The 19,518-nt window shown below is 51.3% G+C and overlaps 1 protein-coding gene and 1 non-coding gene across 2 annotated transcripts; one reads left to right on the forward strand and one right to left on the reverse strand.

Annotated features, from left to right (window-relative positions):
* Positions 1 to 4,993: 4,993 nt before the first annotated feature.
* Positions 4,994 to 5,067, reverse strand: TRNAN-GUU (transfer RNA asparagine (anticodon GUU)). The gene has a single exon. It is a non-coding gene; the product is annotated as a tRNA-Asn (tRNA).
* An 11,305-nt stretch (positions 5,068 to 16,372) lies between these two features.
* On the forward strand, positions 16,373 to 17,320 carry LOC140645710 (olfactory receptor 10A7-like). Its single transcript, XM_072849176.1, has one exon. The coding sequence runs from the start codon at positions 16,373 to 16,375 to the stop codon at positions 17,318 to 17,320; it is 948 nt and encodes a 315-aa protein (XP_072705277.1).
* The last annotated feature ends 2,198 nt before the right edge of the window (positions 17,321 to 19,518 follow it).

The raw sequence follows: 19,518 nt of genomic DNA on the forward strand, positions 1-19,518 counted from the left end.
TACATCTGATTGGTCAATGCTTTCTCCAGGTGAGTTTTGAAAATCTTTGCGCCCCTGAACCAGTGCTGACCCACTCTCATGATTATACAAATATATCTCTATAACTTTTTCTTTCCTTAACCTCATGTGAAATTTCCCTTCCTGCTTCTTGTCCTTGCAATCTCTTGTCCTTTCCTTTCCGTCATGGTCCCCAACCAGATCATCGGCCCTACTCAGACCAAGGACTGTCACAACCTGCTCGCCAAGCACAGCCTCTCTGGGATCCTCAGGGCCATGCAGGCACACCACGCTGGCCAGCTCCAAGCAGAGGCATAGACTGCAGAAGGACTGTGGTAGTGGTTGTGAGCTGGCAACAGGGCGGAGACAGGGGTGTGGAATAATTGACTGGACTTAGAACGCTGTCAAATTACTTTAGCGCTGCCACCTTTATCAACTTTGCGAAGCTGTTTCAGTGAAAGCCCTGAGAGGGCTCTGACAGGCAAATGTTGGTTCTGATGGGTGGCTACATATACCGTCCTTAGAAAATATACTGTTGACCAAGTCTGAGACTAAGACTGGACCTAGCCGCACCTAGACTCCTCTCTGAGAAGGAGTTCAGAAAGCAAGGGGGTCCTGTCTGAACCTCGTGACTCAACGGGAGGGTTCCCCCCCCCAGCCACTCCTCAGACTCCTACGCAACAGTGACTTTTAACACAAGAAGGGGCCATGGCAGGGGGTCAGCAGAGAAGAGCTCCAGCAGTGTTAAAGGAGAAGCCGCTGCCCGAGCATTCACACACCATTCAGGGAGTCGCACACACACCACTCGAGACTGTAACCACTAGGACCAGAGTCCCTTTGCAGCAGCAGCTCCACTGAGCTGATGGGTGCCCCTTTTCAACTCCTCGCTCACATACACTCGCTCTCGGGTGCATTCTCTCCCCTCTGGCTCGACCCTAGGTTTCCCGAAGCAGAGTCTCCGAGACGACACACGCCAGGCGAATTTATTGGTACAGCAGTGAAAACAGCTCCAGCTGGGTGCCTCCGGAGAGGGACCCAGAACAAAGAAATCCCTGGGTAATTAGACCCTGTAAGGTATATCTAAGGTATACATAAGGTATCTAAATTCCCCTCCCCTCAGGAGACTGTTCGGACCAAGAGTAGTATTTGGGTCTGGGGTCTTCCCATTCTTCATTGGGCCCTTTCATTGTCTCTTGGCAGGCCGATCTTCTCTTATCTCTAAGATCGCAGCTTCTGCTAAGGTTGAAGCCTCCTCATCTTTCTGGTTTGCACGGGTTTTGGGGGCCAAGTAAAAGTGCAGTGCACGGTCGGTGGATCTGGGTGAAAGTTCTTGTGGCCTAAGACTTCAGCAAGCCTTGCTACTAATGCTAAAGTGACTACTACAACAAGCAGCTCCCCTTCGCACCCAGTGGTGCTCCTGAGCGAGGATGGTCACATAGGAGGGGAGGCACTGTGAGCTGTGGTGCCGGGAACCGACGCTTGCCGCTGTGTCTTGGAGCTCCTGGCAGGCGGTGCTGGTGGCTGCAGCCCCCAAGACACCCCCAACCCTGTGAGCAGCCATGAGTCCTCTCCCAACCATTGGGAGCAGCTCTGGCTTGAGAAGGTCTGCTGGCAGAGCTGGGGTTGTGGTGCCCACCCTATGCTTCCAACTCACGGTGCCTCTTGGGATCCCAGAGTCATTGCAGTGAGTGGGGTGATGTTTGAAGGTAATTTGGGGATGTCCTGGCAGTGTGGCTCATGTTCACATGCTAATCCCTGCACCAGCACAGCCTTGCTGCCCCACATGTGGCCCCCCAGCCCAAGTGTGCAGGCACCACGTGGTGCAGGATGCATTCAGGGCTGGGGAAACATCCCCCTGCCATGGTCTGCACAACAGATGAAAAATACAAAGGGCCAGGATGGGGGGTGACTTTTGGGGGTTAGAGCCAGCACACAAGGTGGGGGAGGCTGTCCCAAGGACATGTGCTAGGCACATGGACTGAGTAAGGGACAGCAGCAAATTCACAGGTCTGCTGGGTCATGCTTCCACAGTGTAAGGCCTGACACTGTGCCAGCCTCCATCTCAATGTCCCTCTTCATGAGGGACGATGGCACAAAGGGATGGGGAGTGGGAAATGCCACGTCCCAGGCCTGGTGGAGCAAGATCTCCTGGCTCTGCACTGTAAGCATGCTTCAGGGTATCCATGGTCTAGAAAGTTTTGAATTAGCTGAACATGGGCATTTTCTCTGGCGCAAACTCTAGCCCACATCAGATCCCATCTCACCTCTCCACGATCGTTCTGGTCATTCCTGGCTCTCTCCTTGTGCTCCCTTCTGGCCCTTGGGACCTGGGTGGGGATCGCTGCTGCTAAGCCCCCTGCCGAAGGGTCTGTGGAGGTGGAAGGTGCTTGAAGGGACTGTGGTGCATTGCCAAGGAGAGGAAGTGTTCAGTCGCGACTGTGGGTGACATGAATGACTCTCCTGCCTCCCTTCCTTGTGCTTGCTGGCGCCCCATTTCCTCCTCTGGGACAGCAGAGTCCTTGTTTCCCTGTAGACGCCTGGGTTTAGTACTTTGCCTTTGAGGGACTCCACCTTGTGCAATCTCTCACTTTATGGTGCTCCAGTCACTGCCCGCCACAGGCCCGTGCCATCCATGGAGACCCCTGGGGTTTCCAGGCAGCTCCAGACTCCCCTCCTTAAGGACATCATCATCTGTGTGTCCCATGTGGAACAGCCCTGGGTATGTACCTCAGTGACTCGGTGACTGCTCACCGCCTCCACTTTCACTAGACACCGATGGGTAAGTCCTAAATGCAACACTCAGTCTCTGACAGGCACCAACAGGACAATGAGCTCTTTGATCCTGAATCCATGGAGCAACAGGCTCCTTTGGGGAGCATTTGCTCATGCCTGGTCTTGTCACCAGCTTTGGATGAAGCGCCCAGTCTTCAGGCAGTGCACGAAGGAGACGCCGTTTTATAACAAAGATGCTATGGGAGACACAGCTGTGATGAGGCACCTGGCGATGCCTCCTTCTAACCCAGCGCCTACTCATACACCTATGACCACACAAGCACCAGCACAAGCCAGGCTTGGGTTCCTAACCTATCACCCAGTCAAGCACATATGACATCACAAGCACCTGCGGAAGCCAGGTGCATCCTCCTGGCCTATCAGCTACTTAGCCACCACTGACATCAGAAGCAGCTGTACAAGCCAGGGGCCTGCTTCTGCCCTATCACCTCCTCAGCTACCTGTGACACCACCAGCACCCGCACCAGCCAGCTGCATGCGCCTGACACCACTGCTACAGAGCCACCAGTGACGTCACAAGCAGGTGCACAAGCCAGCTGCAGACTGGCCTATCAGCTACTCAGCTATCAGGGACATCATAAGCAGCTGCACAAGCCAGGGACTTTCTCCTGCCCTATCAACTATTTGTGAACATGACGTCATAAGCAGCTGCACAAGCCACGGGCCTGCTCCTGCCTTCAAAGCTACTCAGCTACAAGTGACATCACAAGCACTGGCACAAGCCAGGGCCTGCTCCTGCCCTATCACCTGCTCTGTCAACTATGACATCACAAAAAGGTGCAGAAGCCAGGAGCCTGCTCCTGCCCTAAGAGCTACTCAGCCAACAGTGACATCACAAGCACCTGCGGAAGCCCGGTGTCCATTCATACCCAACCAGGGACTTAGCCACCAGTGACATCAGAAGCAGCTGTACAAGCCAGGGGCCTGTTTCTGCCCTATCACCTACTGAGACACCTATGACATCACGAGCACCTGCACAAGCCAGCTGCATGCTCCTGCCTTACTAGCTGCAGAGCCACCACTGACATCACAGGCACCAGCAAAAGCCAGGTCTTCATTCCTACCCAAACAACTACCAGGACACCAGGGACATCACAAGCCCCTGCGGAAGCCACGTCTGGCTCCTGCCCTGTCACCTACTCAGGCACCTATGACATCACAAGCACCTGCACACCCCGGGGTCCTCCACCAGTTTTCTTACTTGTGCTCTTCAGATTCTCTCCCCCATGGAACCGGGGGGTGGGGGGGGAGGGGCAGCGAGTGGCTGTGTGGTGCTTAGTTGCGCACAGGGGCTAAACCACGACAGTGAGGAAGGAGGAAAAGTCTTCTGTCAGCAGCCCAAGGAAGTCTGCAGGGCAATGAGCCAGTTCCTGTGGGGGACTGTAAGTGCCCTGGCATCCACGGACCAGGCAAAACAAGGTGCAAACAGTCTGGAGCACCGTGGGACAACTTCTTAATACAGCTGCCCAGTGGGCCAACAAAGGCCCTGGGTGCTCACCTGGATCCCGTACTGGCAACCAAGGACAAGCTGGTCAGGGATGTGATAATCACGATAAACATCTCCTCACACACACACAGACACAGAGACTGGAAATGGGAAGGAAAGAAATGATTTAGGGACAATACTGTCTGAGGGGTCTTGCCATTAGATGATAACAGTTAGAAAGGAGAGAAAAAGTATTGTTCTAACAACTTCATGCCAGACTATATTACTGAGAAATTATAACTATCTTGCCAAGGAAGAATGAAGGAAAGGAGAAACATCAAAGAAATACAGTTTACCATCATCAAGAAGAGGAAGACCTTCTTTTAGAGCATGTTACTGCTGCTGTTCTTAGTGCCAGTAGAAATAAGGCAAATCACAGGGTGGGTTGGCCCCAGCTGGCAGCTAAGCCCCCAGGCAGCTGCTCGCTCAGTGCCCCTGAGCTGGATGGGAGAGAGCATTGGAAGGGCAAAGGGAGAAACAGTCATGGGTCAAGACAAAGGCAGTTTAATAAGTGAAGCAAAGGTGCGTGCGCAAGCAAAAGAGAGTAAGGAATTGCTCTCAGTTTGTTTTCCATGGTCTGCCTTTGCTGAGGGGACTGAATGGGCTCCTCTTTTTCTCGAGCCATAGAAGGGTTTGGGTTGGAAGGCAGCTGCAAGGTGATGTAGTTGCAAGCCCCCTGGCACGGGCAGGGAAAGGGGGGGCAGGGAAAGGGGAAGCCGTCCCTGGGTGGGCTCGAACCACCATCCTTTCGGTTAACAGCCAAACGCGCTAACCAATTGCGCCACAGAGACTCCCAAAGTGAGCTATGAAGTTTTCCTTCGGCAGGCAGATGTTTGGCCATTGCCAGGGAAGCAGAGCTTTGTCACCCAGAGTGGTGACTTGGGAAGAGAAAGACCAGAACCCAGAGTATCCACCCTTCATCCTTCTTTCCCTGAGCACCGGACCTCCCCTCCCATGGCATTTCTGGGAGCAGTCCTCTCTCATTCCCTGCCCTCTGCACACCATCCCTCTGCAATACAAAGGTGGGCACCAAAGGAACTCCTCCTGGAGCCTTGCACAAGCGCTTAGACCTCCAAGAGCACAGAGGTGCCTCAGCGAGGTCCTCCCCTCACCAAGATGCACTTCCTCACCTGGTGTTTTTAGGATGCATGCATGGTGACAGGAGAAACGTGGTCATCCCCTGAGGATGACAGGGAAAGCCTTGAGAGCTTCTTAGCGTCTCAGGTAGTGATCAGGCAGTGATTGGCAGTGCGTACGGATGCGAGAGAGGGTGTAGGGAACTCGTCAAGAAGCAAGGCAATGGTTGAGGGCTTTAGTAAATCTTTCCAACCTTGTGTGAGCCCAGCAATGGAAAGCCGTTGATGTCTGTGGGTGGAGGAGGAATAGGTCTGCCCTGGGAATGTGGCTGAAGGCCCCTGCACAAAGGAGAGGTTTCCATCATGTGTGCATGCCTCAGCCTGGGAGATGGGGAATGCCCTCTGCTGTGGGGTGGCTAGACAGTGCTCAACATGCCCCATGAGCTGACCTTCCTCTCTTCCTCTCCTTCACTCCCCAGCCTTGGACGCACCTCAAGGAAGCTTTTCACTGCTTTAGAGGACGGCTCATTCTTTCAGTGCCTGCAGTTCAGGAACATGGCACCAGAGGGCTCCTTAACATGCAAAATGCCATACCAAGCCAAGTCTCCCTGCAGAATTCTCCCTAATGCTTCAAGTCTCGTGGGGCTGAGTTGAGAGACTCCAGGAGTGCAGCCAATCGGAGAAGATTTCAGTAATAAATATCAATACAACAGGATGTCTTCTTTCACCACTTTTCTTTACTTTTCTGCTTACAGAACAAGTGATATCAGCCTTCCCCAATTCCTATTCATCTCCTGATGGGTCTCCTGATGAAGTCTGGACATGTAGGAAAAGGAAGATCCTTTCTGTACAACATGGTGTGGGCAAACTCTGTGTCCCCCCCCACCTCCCACACACCCTGCCATTTCTATCATCAGCCACCTGGGACTTGCATCATGCTCTCTCAAATCCAAGCTTTTCCCACCATAGTCTGCAGCTGAAGGTGCATTTGCACCAGTTCCCACCTGCTGTAGTTGGAGAACCAGTTGTGCAGTCACAGAAGGATGGTTCTTACCTGCCAAACAAAAAAAAAAAAAGAAAGGAAAAGAAAGGCATAGTTCAAATAAAAAACATTCCTCAGCTGCCTATGAAGTCCAAGTTGCCTCCAGTGCATTCCACTTTCCACAGTGGGTAACCTTAGTGGAAAACCTTCAGCGAGATACGTAGGAAGGGACAGGTAGGAACATAATGCAGGATTTGGCTGAAGGCAGCATCAGGCAGACTGCAGAAAGTTGAGAAGGGGGCCCTTGAAGGAGTCCATGCAGAAAGATGTGACAGGGTAGTGAGAGTCAATGCAGAGGAAGATCAATATTTCTTCTCCTGAATGTAGTATACGGGCTGGAAATTTCCCTGTTGGCACCATGGCATCACGTCACCCACATTAACTGTGGTGATTTCCGTGTATGGGGCTTTATTTATCAAAGACCCCAGGCATGGGTCAGTGAGTTGAGGCACCACAGCTGTGAGCTGCAACTGCCTTGGGCACAACTTGTCCTGAGACCAAATCTCTCACTCCCTGCTTGGTAATGGCACTAACCAGCCATCTGTCAGACAAACGTGGGCACCAAACGAGCTCCACCCACCCGAGCCTTGCACAAGACTTGGATTCAAGGAGGACAGATGTGCCTGAGGGAGGCCTTCCCCTCACCTAGAAGCCTTTCCCAGATTGGTGCTTTGGGATCCATGAATGCTGAATGGACAGACATGGCCATTTCTGGAAGGGGGGGTGGAAAGCCTTGCTGGGAAACCTGGCCGCTGCCTGCTGCAGGTCCAGGGAATCACCCTCCAAGGATGCACAAGTTGCTCAGGAAGCTGTCTCAAACCAGAGACTAACTGCAAGAGCAAGGGCTACATTTCATCCACGGACCCAACCTTTCCTTTTGGCTCTTCCCAGGGAGTTCTCAATCCAGAACGTTGGCTTTCCTCATTGGTCTCCAATGGTGATTTATTTTTCTTATTGATGGTATCACCTATCCATCCACATGTTGCATTTAGGCAGTCTTGCTTCTCCTCTGGGACTCGTCATGTAGACCTAAGACAGAATCATAGAAACAGAGAATCCTAGAATCCTAGAATGGTTTGGGTTGGAAGGGACCTTAAAGATCATCTGGTTCTGACCCCTCTGCCACGGGCAGGGACACCTTGCACTAGACAAGGTTGCTCAAAGCCCCATCCACCCTGGCCTTGAACACTTCCAGGCATCTACAACTTCTCTGGGCAACCTGCTCCAGTGTCTCACCACCCTCATAGTGAAGAATTTCTTCCCTATATCTAACCTAAATCTACTCTCTTTCAGTTTAAAGCCATTACCCCTTGTCCTATCACTACATGCCCTAGTAAAAAGTCTCTCTCCAGCTTTCTTGTAGGCCCCCTCCAGGTACTGCAAGGCTGCTAGAAGGTGTCCCCGCAGCCTTCTCTTCTCCAGGCTGAACAACCCCAGCTCTCTCAGCCTGTCTTCATAGGAGAGGTCCTCCAACCCTCTGATCATCTTCATGGCCATCCTCTGGACTCTGTCCAACAGGTCCATGTCTTTTGTTATGTTGGGGGCCCCAGAGGTGAACACAGTACTCCAGGTGCGGGTCTCATGAGAACAGAGTAGAGGGGGAGAATCACCTCCCTCGACCCACTGGTCACGCTTCTTTTGATGCAGCCCAGGATGTGATTGGCTTTCTGGGCTGCGAGCGCACATTGCCGGCTCACTTTGAGCTTCTCATCAACTAACACCCTCAAGTCCTTCTCCTCAGGGCTGCTCTGAATTCATTCTCCACCCTGCCTGTATTTGTGCTTGGGATTGCCCCAACCCATGTGCATGAACTTGCACTTGGTCTTGTTGAACCCCATGAGGTTCACACGGGCCCACCTCTCTAGCCTGTCAAGGTCCCTCCGGATGGCATCCCTTCCCTCTAGAGTATCAACCAGACCACTCACCTTGCTGTCATCCACAAACTTGCTGAAGGTGCACTCAATCCCACTCTCCATGTCGCTGGAAAGGCGTTAAACAGTGCCAGTCCCAATACCGACCCCTGAGGAATGCCACTTATTACTGGTCTCCACTTGGACATCAAGCTGTTGACTGCAACTCTTTGAGTGCGACCATCTAGCTAATTCCTTATCCACAGACTGGTCCAGCCATCAAATCCATGTCTCTCCAATTAAGACACAAGGATGTTATGCGGGACAGTGTCAAATGCTTTGCATAAGTCCAGGTGGATGACATCAGCTGCTCTTCCTTTAGCCACCAATGCTGTAACCCCATCGTAGAAGGACACCAGATTTGTCAGGCATGATTTGCCCTTTGTGAAGCCATGGTGGCTGTCACCAATCATCTCCTTATTTTCCATGTGCCTTAGCAGAGTTTCCAGGAGGATCTGCTCCATGATCTTGCCGGGCACAGAGGTGAGACTGACTGACCTGTAGTTCCCCCGGTCTTCCTTTTTCCCTTTTTAGAAACGGGGGGTTATGTTTCCCCTTTTCCATTTAGTGGGAACTTCACCAGACTGCCACGACTTTTCAAATATGATGGATAGTGGGTTAGCAACTTCATCCGCCAGTTCCCTCAGGACCCACGGATGCATCTCATCAGGTCCCATGGACTTGCACACATTCAGGTTCTTTAGATGGTCTCAAACGTGACCTTCTCCTGTGGTGGGCAGTACTCCCTTTTCCCAGTCCCTGCCTTTGGATTCTGTGAATTGGGCAGCACGGCTAGAGCACTTACCAGTGAAGACTGAGGCACAAAAGTTCTTGAGTACCTCAACCTTCTCCATGTCGGTTGTAGCCAGGTCTCCTGTTTTGCTCCTCATGGTGGGTACAGTTTCTTTCATCTTCCTTTGTTGTCCTACGTACTTGTAGAAACCCTTCCTGTTATTTTTCTCGTCCCTAGGCAAGTTCAGCTCCAGCTGTGCCTTGCCTTTCCTGATTCCCTCCCTGCACTCTCATGCCGTATCCCTATAATCTCCCCAGGATGTATATCCCTGCCTCCACTGCCTGTGCATTTGGGGTTTGTGTTTTAGTTTGGCTAAGAGGTCTTGACTTAGCCAAGCTGGCCTCCTGCCTCCCCTGCCCAGCCTCTTGCATGTCAGGATTGAGAGCTCTTGTGCCCTAAGAAAATGGTCTTTAAATATCTCCTGGCTCTCATTCGCTCCTTTACCTCTGAGGGCACTTTCCCAAGGGATCCCACATGCTAGCGCCCTCAACAGCTGAAAGTTTGCCTTTCTCAGGTTGAGAATTCCACCAGGGCAGGCTACCTCCAATCTTGACCTCTCCAGTATGTTCTTCCGCATCAGGGAGCAAGAGGTTCAGCAGTGCCTCTCCTCTGGTCAGGCTCTCCATCACCTGTACTAGGAAGTTGTCCTCAACGCACTCCAGCAGTTTCCCAGACTGCTTGCACTTCGCTGTGACGCTTTTCCAGCAGATGTCCAGGTGGTTGAAGTCTCCTATGAGGATGAGGGCCTGCGAGCATGATCCTTCCTGCAGTTGAAGAAAGAACTCTTCATCAACCTCCTCTTCTTGATTGAGGGCCTGTAGTAAACATCAAGCATAAAGTTTCCTTTGTTGGCTCGGTCTCTAATTTTCACCCATAAGCTCTCAACCTGAGCATTGCTGTTCTTCAAAGATAGCTGCGTGCCATCAATCCCATTTTAGACATAGAGGGCAACTCCCCCACCTCTCCTTCCTTGCCTGTCCCTTCTGTATAGTTCTGGGTTCTTGTCCAAGACCTTCACAACTAGAGTACTACCAAGTGGAAGGTCCCTCCCCAGTAGCCAGGATAGGGGTCAATGGCAATGTGGAAGAGGTAGCAGAAGTCATGGAGAGCAGAGTCTTCTCCCCCTGCTCGCTTTCCACATCAAATGTGTGTGGACTGATGTTACTGTCCTGAAGAATCGGAGGGGCAGCTGCCTCATATACTTCCTGCAACTTGGCCAAACTGTCACTCCTGGAGGAAGGATGACCTCCTCCCAATCCAATAAATTCCAAGTTTATCAACTCCAATCCTGAAAAGTCCACCTCCTCTTACACCAGTCTGTCATGGCCTCTGATATCCCATGAGGAACATGTCATATCACAACTCCAAAGGACCTGTCTGCGTGACCACCGATACTAAAACAACCCGTCTTGGCCAAGCCACAAAGCCATACATAGTGAGGGGGTGAACAAAAGCCAGGCAAGCTGCCCCCTCAAAGCCCTGACTCTCATGGGCAATGATCAGCGCAATCAGTGGCCAAAATTTTGCTTCACCTGAAAGGAAGAACTACCAAGTGGCCGGTGAAGGCAGTCCATAGGGAGGAAGTAACTATAACCCCAACACAACACCGGGGCAGAGGCTCACTTGGTACCCCGAAAAGCATCCACTTGGACCATGAGGAGGTGTAGCCTCTGCAGCAAAGCCCAGCTAGTAACTGTGGTCCCATCTTAAGAGAGTCATAGTCCCCCCGCTGTTTACCCATGCCTCATTGAACTTCTTCCCTTGGACCTTCAGAGCCCTGGGCATAAGTGGCATCATGTCAACACCCACCACAGGTCTTTGTACTGTTTTAAACAGTCAGATTCCCCTGGTCCACATCACTTCTAAGACAGCTGCTAGGTGCTGGCCGAGGTGGGCCACCATCCTTGGGACGTTGGCTCTCCCACCATCAGCAGCAGCTGCGTGCATGCCGGGCAGTCCCCTGGCCCCCCACTCACATGGGAAGGACCAGGGGGTTGGTGGCCTTGGTGGCTGCCACCCTGGGATCCCACCTCAACCAGCACACACTGGCCCTCACCTCCATTGAGCCACAAGCTTTCAAGCGAGCAGCTAACTCTTGCACATGCTAGACTCCTTGGTGCATGCTTCAGGAAGGGCTGGCTGGGTAGCTGACGTCGTTACAGACCCCAGGTGCCCGAGCACGGCTGAACAATGTGGTTGGGGTGCACCGAGCACAGTCTGCCCCAGTTGACAGTCACCACCAGTGAGGAAGCAGGCACACGCTGTCACCACCCCTCCACCCACCCTGGTCAGTGCATGGTGGCTAAAAAGCAACTGCTAGTGGCTCTGCTGGTGGCAGTGGTCTGGGAAAAAAAACGCCACTGGAGGAGAGCATGGCAGCAGTCCCCTCCCTCTGCCCTGGGGGCTCAGCAAGAGCTACTGCCTGGGGACTTTAACACTTTCCACTGCTCATGCAGGGTCAGGCCACCTGCCCTTGCCAGCTGACCCAGAGCCATTCCTGGCAGGAAAGGCACCTGATGGGTTGACTTCCCACCCCACCACCCACAAAGGGAAGGAGGCAGACATCCCCCAAGACCTGCACCTGCCCACTGGGTTCAACCCTCTGGGCAGACTGCACGGAGCCACTCATTTACCTCTGAATGGTTTCACACCCTCCTCAACGCTCTCTTCAAAGTTCTTTTCAACTTTCCCTTGCAGTACTTGACTATCCATCTCATGCTGGTATTTAGCTTTACGTCACAATCACAGACCAGTTGAAGTTGGAAGGAACCTCTGGTTCATTTGTTGATCAGGTCCAACCCCCTGGTCAAGCAGGGGCACCTACAGCAGGGTGCCCAGAACCACGTCCAGACGACTTTTGAGTATCTCCGAGTGTCATGGTTTAACCCCAGTCGGCAACTAAGTACCACACAGCCGCTTGCTCACCCCTCCCCTGCCCCCGGTGGGATGGGGGAGAGAATAGGAGAAAAGAAGTAAAACCTGTGGGTTGAGATAACGACAGTTTAATAGGACAGCAAAGGAAGGGAAAATAATAATAATAATGATAAAAGAATATACAAAACAAGTGGTGGCCAATGCAATTGCTCACCACCCACTGACCGATGCCCAGCCCATCCCCGAGCAGCGATTGCTGCCCCCTGGCCAACTCCCCCCAGTTTATATACTCAGCATGACATATGGTATGGAATAGCCCTTTGGCCAGTTTGGGTCAGCTGTCCTGGCTGTGCCCCCTCCCAGCTGCTTGTGCACCTGGCAGAGCATGGGAAGCTGAAAAGGCCTTGAGTAGTGTAAGCATTACTTAGCAACAACTAAAAACATCAGTGTGCTCTCAACATTATTCTCCTACTAAATCCAAAACACAGCACTATACCAGCTACCAGGAAGAAAATTAAGTCTATCCCAGCCAAAACCAGAACACCAAGGACTGAGATTCACAGTGAAAAAGTCTTTCCTGATGTTCGTAGGGAACCTCCTGCATTTCAGTTAGTGCCCATTGCCTCTGGTCCTGTCAGTGGGCACCACTGGAAAGAGGCTGGCTCTGTCCTCTTTGCACCCTCCCTTCAGGTATTTATATACATTGATAAGATGGCCCCTGAGCCTTCTCTTCCCCAGGCTGAACAGTCCCAGCTCTGTCAGCCTTTCCTCATACAAGAGATGCTCCAGTCCCTTCATCGTCTTTGTAGCCCTTCGTTGGACTCTCTCCAATATGTCCATGCCTCTCGTAATGAGGAGGCCACAACTGGACACAGTGCTCCAGGTGTGTCCTGGAGTACTCTGCTTATGTCCTGCTGTGTTGTCCCTCCAACAGGTACCGGGGTGGTCAAAGTTCCCCATGAAGACCGGGGCCTCTGAATGTGAGGCTGCTCCTATCTGTCTGGAGACAGCCTGATCCACTTGGTCTTCCTGGCCTACAAACACCCACAAGTGTCACCTTTACCTGTCATCTCCTTCATGTTCACCCATAAGCTCTCAGCTGGCTCCTCATCCATCCCCACTTCATGCACTCCAGTTGCTTTTTCACATAAAGAGCAACTCCTCCTCCTCCTCCTCCCAGCCTGTTCTTCCTAAAGAGCCTCTTCCTAAAGAGCCATTGCAACACTCTAGTCCTGGGAGCCATCCCACCACGTTTCCGTGCTCCCAACAAGATCGTAGCCCTGCAACTGCACACAGACCTCGAACTCCTCATGTTTATTCCCCATACCACGTGCATTAACGTACAGACACTTTAGAGAGGCACCCCAGCATGTTGAGTTCCTGGAAAGGGTTGGGGGATTTTGATATTCCATACCATATGACGTCATGCTCAGCATCTAAAGCTTGGGGAAGAAGCAGGAAGGGGAAAATGTTCCGAGTGATGTTGTTTGTCTTCCCAAGTAACCATATGCGTGATAGAGCCCTGGTTTCCTGGAGATGGCTGAATGGCTGCCTGCCTATGGCAAGGAGTGAAGGAATTCCTTGTTTTGCTTTGCTTGCCCGCGCAGCTTTTGCTTTACGTCTTAAACTGTCTTAATCTCAACCCATGAGTTTTGTCATGTTCCTTTCCATTACACCTTCACCATTTCTCCCTTTGGTTACTCACATTTGGAGAAATTAGTCCCATTTGCAATGTCATACAGTCAATCCAGAGACAAACCAAAGCCTCTGGCTTTGCTCTACCAGAGAACAAAATGCTCAGCCACCACATGGAGACCTAATCAGTCAGACCCAAATGATACCTTGTGCTGTGTATTTTGAGCCCTTTTTCCTCAGGTGTGTGGCATTTCCCTTTGATGAAACTGTGGAGCTGGTTTTTTTTTTCCAGCCCTGTGTTAGGTCCAGTGCTTCCTGCTGCTTTGGGGATATTTGCTTTGTCCTTTCTGAGCAATTCCACTCAAACCTGCAGGGAATGGCTGACACATCATGCCTTTGAGCCTCGCGTCCCGGTGCTGAGGGCTCTGGGGAGGGAAACCTCCCAGCTACCCTCCCTCAAGAAGATGAGCCAGCAATGTCATCTTCAGCCTTGATGTTGACTCTTGCTGAGATGTCAGGTAAAGCTTCCTTTCCGAAAGCAGCAGTTTCAATATATGTCTCCATCCACTCTCAAGGGGGTTGTGGTGTGTGCATGACAGAGACAGAGTCACCTCTGGTGAGGGACCAGAATGGTGGACAGACAGGCTGGCAGGTAGAACAACCACAAATCCAAATTTCTTGCACAAGTTTTTCCTTTGTTGGAAAGCCCTCAGAAGCTGCAGAGAAATCATCAGGGTAGGTAACATTGTGGCGCCGTTAAGAGACATTAATAAGGATAATGTGAAGAGGGAAAAATGAAGGCTTTTCGGTCGTGCCGTCACCAGGTGTGCCTGTGAAATTGTCTGTGTTGGTACATGAACGTGAGAGTATGTGACAGTTGAATTCTTGCTCATCCAGAGGAAGGTTTTGTTCGTATCAGCCCTTTGAATGAATTCTGAGATGTGTAGCTGGCAGCATTTATCAATATTACAGTTTGAAAACCTCACAGAAGCTTACAAACACATTTCTAGGAAAAAAAAACAACCCCAACAACTAGCATATTTAGATTTTTTTTTCCTACCTACACAGTGTAGGCAATACCTCTGAGATATACAGGACTTCTGTGGACCTCCCTGGGTATATGTATCCAGAGATACAGGCAGAAGAAAAAATATTTCTGTCTCTATCCCTCTGCTGTAAAAGAAAGAGAGCAAAAACAATTTCTTCCTCTATTAAACATTTCAGAATTGAAGTTCACCTTTTATGCTATATTGATATAAATGGGCATTATTATAGAATGAGCTTAGTAGAACTAGGAAAACACATATTTTTATGTATAACACTAAAACTTTCGGTATAAAATATGTCTGGACATTTATGTCACAAAACCTGATCCAATAGTGGGAAATCCCACTTGGTCCTTTTCTGGGACAGTTCTGGTTCATGCCCTGATCTGACACTAAGTTGGCATATTTTGCAAAAGAAAACAAGAATAACATAGCTTTCCAGAGGAAAAAATACTACTACCGCAAACCTCCTGAATCCTTGTCATCCACCTCATACTACTCTTTGCTTATAAAAAGGGACTAGCAAAGATTCGGATGATTGCAATGCGCTTGGCGTTGATGTGATTGCAGCGGGTAAAGTACAGAGGCTGTGTGAGTGTGCTGGAGCGCTGGAGCCCAACGTGCAATGGCTACCAAGCAGCAAGGAGGAGGCAGGGGACAGGTATCTACATGGCTGGATTGCTGGCATGGGGAGCAGTGGCACGCAGACTTGGGGGGGCGTCTGTGTAAATATCTGTGTGTGTCTCTGTTTCTGTGGGCCTCCCTAGGATTACCAAGTTTGGTGTACTTCTGTGCATGCATTTCTGTGCATGCCTGTGTTGATGTGTCTCTTGTGTGTGAATGCATGCACATCTGGGCGTGTGAGCAGAGACACGCTCTGTTTCAGTGTGTGTTCCTGTACACTCACCGTGCGTGTGTGAATAGGCGTGTGCATACGGGAAAGTGTTTCTATCTGTGTGCATGGGTGCTGTTTCTAGCACGCCGCAACAGTCCGTTGATGCACAGTATCACTTAGAATCCTAGCACAGTTTGGGTTGGAAGGGACCTTTAAAGGTCATCTAGTCCGACCCCCCTGCAGTGAGCAGGAACATCTTCAACCTGACCTTGAATGTTTCCAGGAATGGGGCATCTACCACCTCTCTGGGCAACCTATTCCAGTGTTTCACCACCCTCATCGTAAAGAATTTCTTCTGTATATCTAGTCTAAATCTGCCCTCTTTTAGTTTAAAACCATTGCCCCTTGTCCTATCGCAACAGGCCCTACTAAAAGGCAATTTAAGTGAAAGTGGAGAAAGCAATTCTCCTATCTATAGGACTGTGTCGCTCACACGCAGCACGAGTATGAGAAGTAGGAAAAATAAGGGAATATTTTAGAGCGTCCGTTTGGTGGAGGCTGTCTTCATCAACCAAACCAGTAACTAAGTAAGATTGTGCTATAATGTTTGACACATTACAATACTGGAAGGTCTTCCGAACAAAAAGAAAATAAAAAATGGTAGAGGTCAAGAGATTTCAGTGCAGAAAGACACAACTGTGTGTGTGTGGGGGGCATTATTTTACAAAATTACTGAATGGCTGAGGTTGGAGGGGACCTCTGGAGGTCATCTTGTCCAACCCCCCTGCTCAAGCAGGGCCACCTGGAGCCGGTTGCTGGTTTACTTGTGTTAACCATCTTTCCACCTTCTCCCAGGCTGTGTTTTCCTTCCCCAGAGATTCCTTCATGGAAAACGCAGTGGGGGGGAATCACTCATGCATCACAGAAGTCACCCTCCTGGGATTCAGCCATCACCCTGGGCTGCAGGTTCCTCTCTTCCTGCTTTTCCTGATGATCTACATCATGACCATGGCTGCAAACATCTCCATCGTTGTGCTAGTGGTGACTGACTGGCACTTTCATACCCCCATGTACTTCTTCCTGGGCAACTTGTCCTGCCTGGAGGTCTGCTACAGCTCCACCATCCTGCCCAGGCTGCTGGCCAGCTTCCTGTCGGGGGACAGGGCCATCTCCATCCGCTGCTGCATCCTGCAATACTATTGCTTTGGTTCTCTGACAGCAGCAGAGTGCTGCCTCCTGGCTGTGATGTCGCTGGACCGCTACGTGGCCATCTGCAGACCGCTGCACTATGCAGCCTTGATGAGGGTCAGGTCCTGCCTGCATCTGGCAGCTGGGTCATGGATCAGTGGGTTCCTGTCCACCATTGCCAACACCTACTGGATGTCAGGCATGACCTTTTGTGGTCCCACTGACCTCGACCACTTCTTCTGTGATTTCACCCCACTGCTAAAACTGTCCTGCTCTGACACCAGCCTGATGGCTCTGGTGACCTTGCTGCTTTCTGCTTTGTTCACTCTGCCCCCCTTCCTCCTCACCCTCACCTCCTACACGTGCATCATCGTGGCCATCCTGAGAATCCCGTCCTCCACTGGCCGGCACAAAGCCTTCTCCACCTGCTCCTCCCACCTCACTGTGATCACCCTCTACTACGGAACCATCATCTTTGTGTATGTCCTGCCAGATACTGATACGCTGAGGCCCCTGAACAAGCTCTTCTCTCTCTTTTATACCATCATCACTCCTTTTGCTAATCCCTTGATCTACAGCCTGAGAAACCATGAAGTCAGGGAGACCCTGAGGAGAGCTTTCACTCCTAGGGTCTGCACTGCCTAGACAGTTCATTTCCCAGCTCCTATGCCCTCCTCCCTGATCAGTCCCACTGTGTCCACACCAGTAGATGTCCAGTTCCCCTCTAGAGGTGTTGACCAATGGCCCAGCAAAAACGGTAGTGGCAGTACCATGCTACAGGTCTTAAGCTAACTGTTGCTTTACACTAAATTTTCCATATGCTAGCTGTGCAAGGTCCCAGTCCTAGCCTGTGAGGCTTATCAACTTCTTATGGGCAGTGGTGTGAACCAGAGCTGGGGACCAGGTGTCTCTTGTTTTGATGTGAAGTGTAAGCCTCATCCCAGGACTATAAACAGCTCACTGGTGGTCAGGCACTGTTCACTGAGGAAGTGTAACCTTGAGAGCTGGCAGAAGATTGCTTTGAACATAACCAAGAAAGGAAGTTCCTCAAAAAAGGAAAAAAATCCAACCAAACCAACCCTGAAACTGAGACTGGAAGAGACCAACCATGGCCTGCAAAACCAGAACCCTCCAGCACTGTAGAGTGCATGGGGCAGAGGCCACAGGCTGAGAACTCCCTACAGACTCCAGCTTCTTAAAAAAAGACAAAACCCTTGAATTTCAGAAAGGAGTGGGATTGACATGATGGGGCCCGCTCTCATTAAATCACTGTGGGGTAGTGGGCTGTGGGGAGCCCTTCCTGTCTTCTTCAAGAGCTCTGGCACTTCCTTCACATACCCTGCCTGCCTCCTTTGATACCCTGTCTCTCCCTGCCTGCTGGTCGAGAGGACCAGCTGTCCCCGACCCCACCTGCCTGCTCCAGGCACCCTGCTCTTCAAGTGCCTTGTGTCCTGCCAGCCAACTGGCCAGGACAGTGAGGTGGTATGTGTATGTGTGTGGATGTGTTCCTGAGGTTATGCTTTTTTCCCCCCTAAAAATTCTGTGCATTTCTCCTCTCTAGCACCTTAAGCAAAAGTAAAACCTTATTGCAAGTAAACACAGTTTGGCTAGTTACTATTTTGGACACCAGAACCCATGGACCCAGCAACATTCAGCTCCAAGACCTTTTGCAGAAGCCAGTCCTGCCTTTCCATCATGGTGATGGGAAGCACCCCAAGGAAATGCATTCAGTGTCTTGTACAGGGGGAGGGGAGAGGGGCATGAGGAGGGGAGTGGTCTACTTTGCTGCTAATACAGTCGGGCTTTTCTTACTGCAGCTGAGGGTCAGGCTTTGCCACTTCATTCAGCTAGGATTTCTGGCAGGAAAGGGGGATCATCCGCTGAGTTAAGCGTGTCGCTCCCCACAGGCACAAATGGACACTTATCTACAGACGCTTCTTTCTCCAGCAGTAACAGAATGGGATGGCAGCACATACTGGGTAGCGTGCAGCATGGCCACCACTCCCCCTGGCTGTCGCTGGGCCTCTGAGAGACCTCTGAGTCACCACTATAACCAAGACCTAAGACAAAAGGCATGCTGTAAATCAGAAGAGCCAGGGACTGAAACAAAAGGACCGTGAGGGCTGTGAGGATACTGCTGGAGATAGGGGCACGATGGAGCAGTGACATTTGTGAGCTCAGTGAAGAGCATCCAGGGGCTGCTTGGGCAGTTTCATAGCCTTGTGGGAAGGGACCCTCCGGGGTGGTAGTGGGAGCCATACAGAGAAGCATTAGACAGCTGTGCTCGGCCTCCACTTGCTACTTGACTAGGGCTTTAGGGAGTGCTGCAAACAGGCTGCAAACAAGGACGCAAGAGCTAGCAGGGCAGACTGTTGGGCAGGGCCCATGCAGAGGGCCCAGGACACCACTTGGGCTGGGCTTTGCTCTTGGCACTTGCAGTTGGGCAGCGGTTCTGGGCTCAGCTCCTACTTTTGCTGGGAACAGCTCTTGGCAGAAGCAGCACTTTGTGCAGAAGGGCACATGGAAGGATGAGGGGCGGGGAGGGGTGGAAACTTTGCTGCAGACAGCATTGAACTCAACAGCATTTATGGTGACACATCGCAGGACGTGGTCTCCAGAACTGACTGGAGTAACTACCCCAGGCACAGCAGAAGACAAAACTCAGACACAGCTGCAGAGGCAAGATGTAGCTCCCCAGGTGTGGGTCTGCAGGGAGTGCCTGCAGCCTGTTGCTGAGACTGGGGCTGTCAAAGAACAGTGTCTTTGCTTGCATGAGATGTGCTCCGGTTGTGGAGCTGAGTAATTGTGGTGGGTTAACGCCCACCAAGCCGCTCTCCCACTTC

This window comes from Ciconia boyciana, unplaced genomic scaffold (genome assembly GCF_034638445.1).
Source record: "Ciconia boyciana unplaced genomic scaffold, ASM3463844v1 HiC_scaffold_37, whole genome shotgun sequence".
Taxonomy (NCBI): Eukaryota; Metazoa; Chordata; class Aves; order Ciconiiformes; family Ciconiidae; genus Ciconia; species Ciconia boyciana.

Coding starts and splice junctions, on each gene's coding strand:
- LOC140645710 (XM_072849176.1), top strand. CDS start 16,373: ATGGAAAACGCAGTGGGGGGGAATCACTCATGCATCACAGAAGTCACC.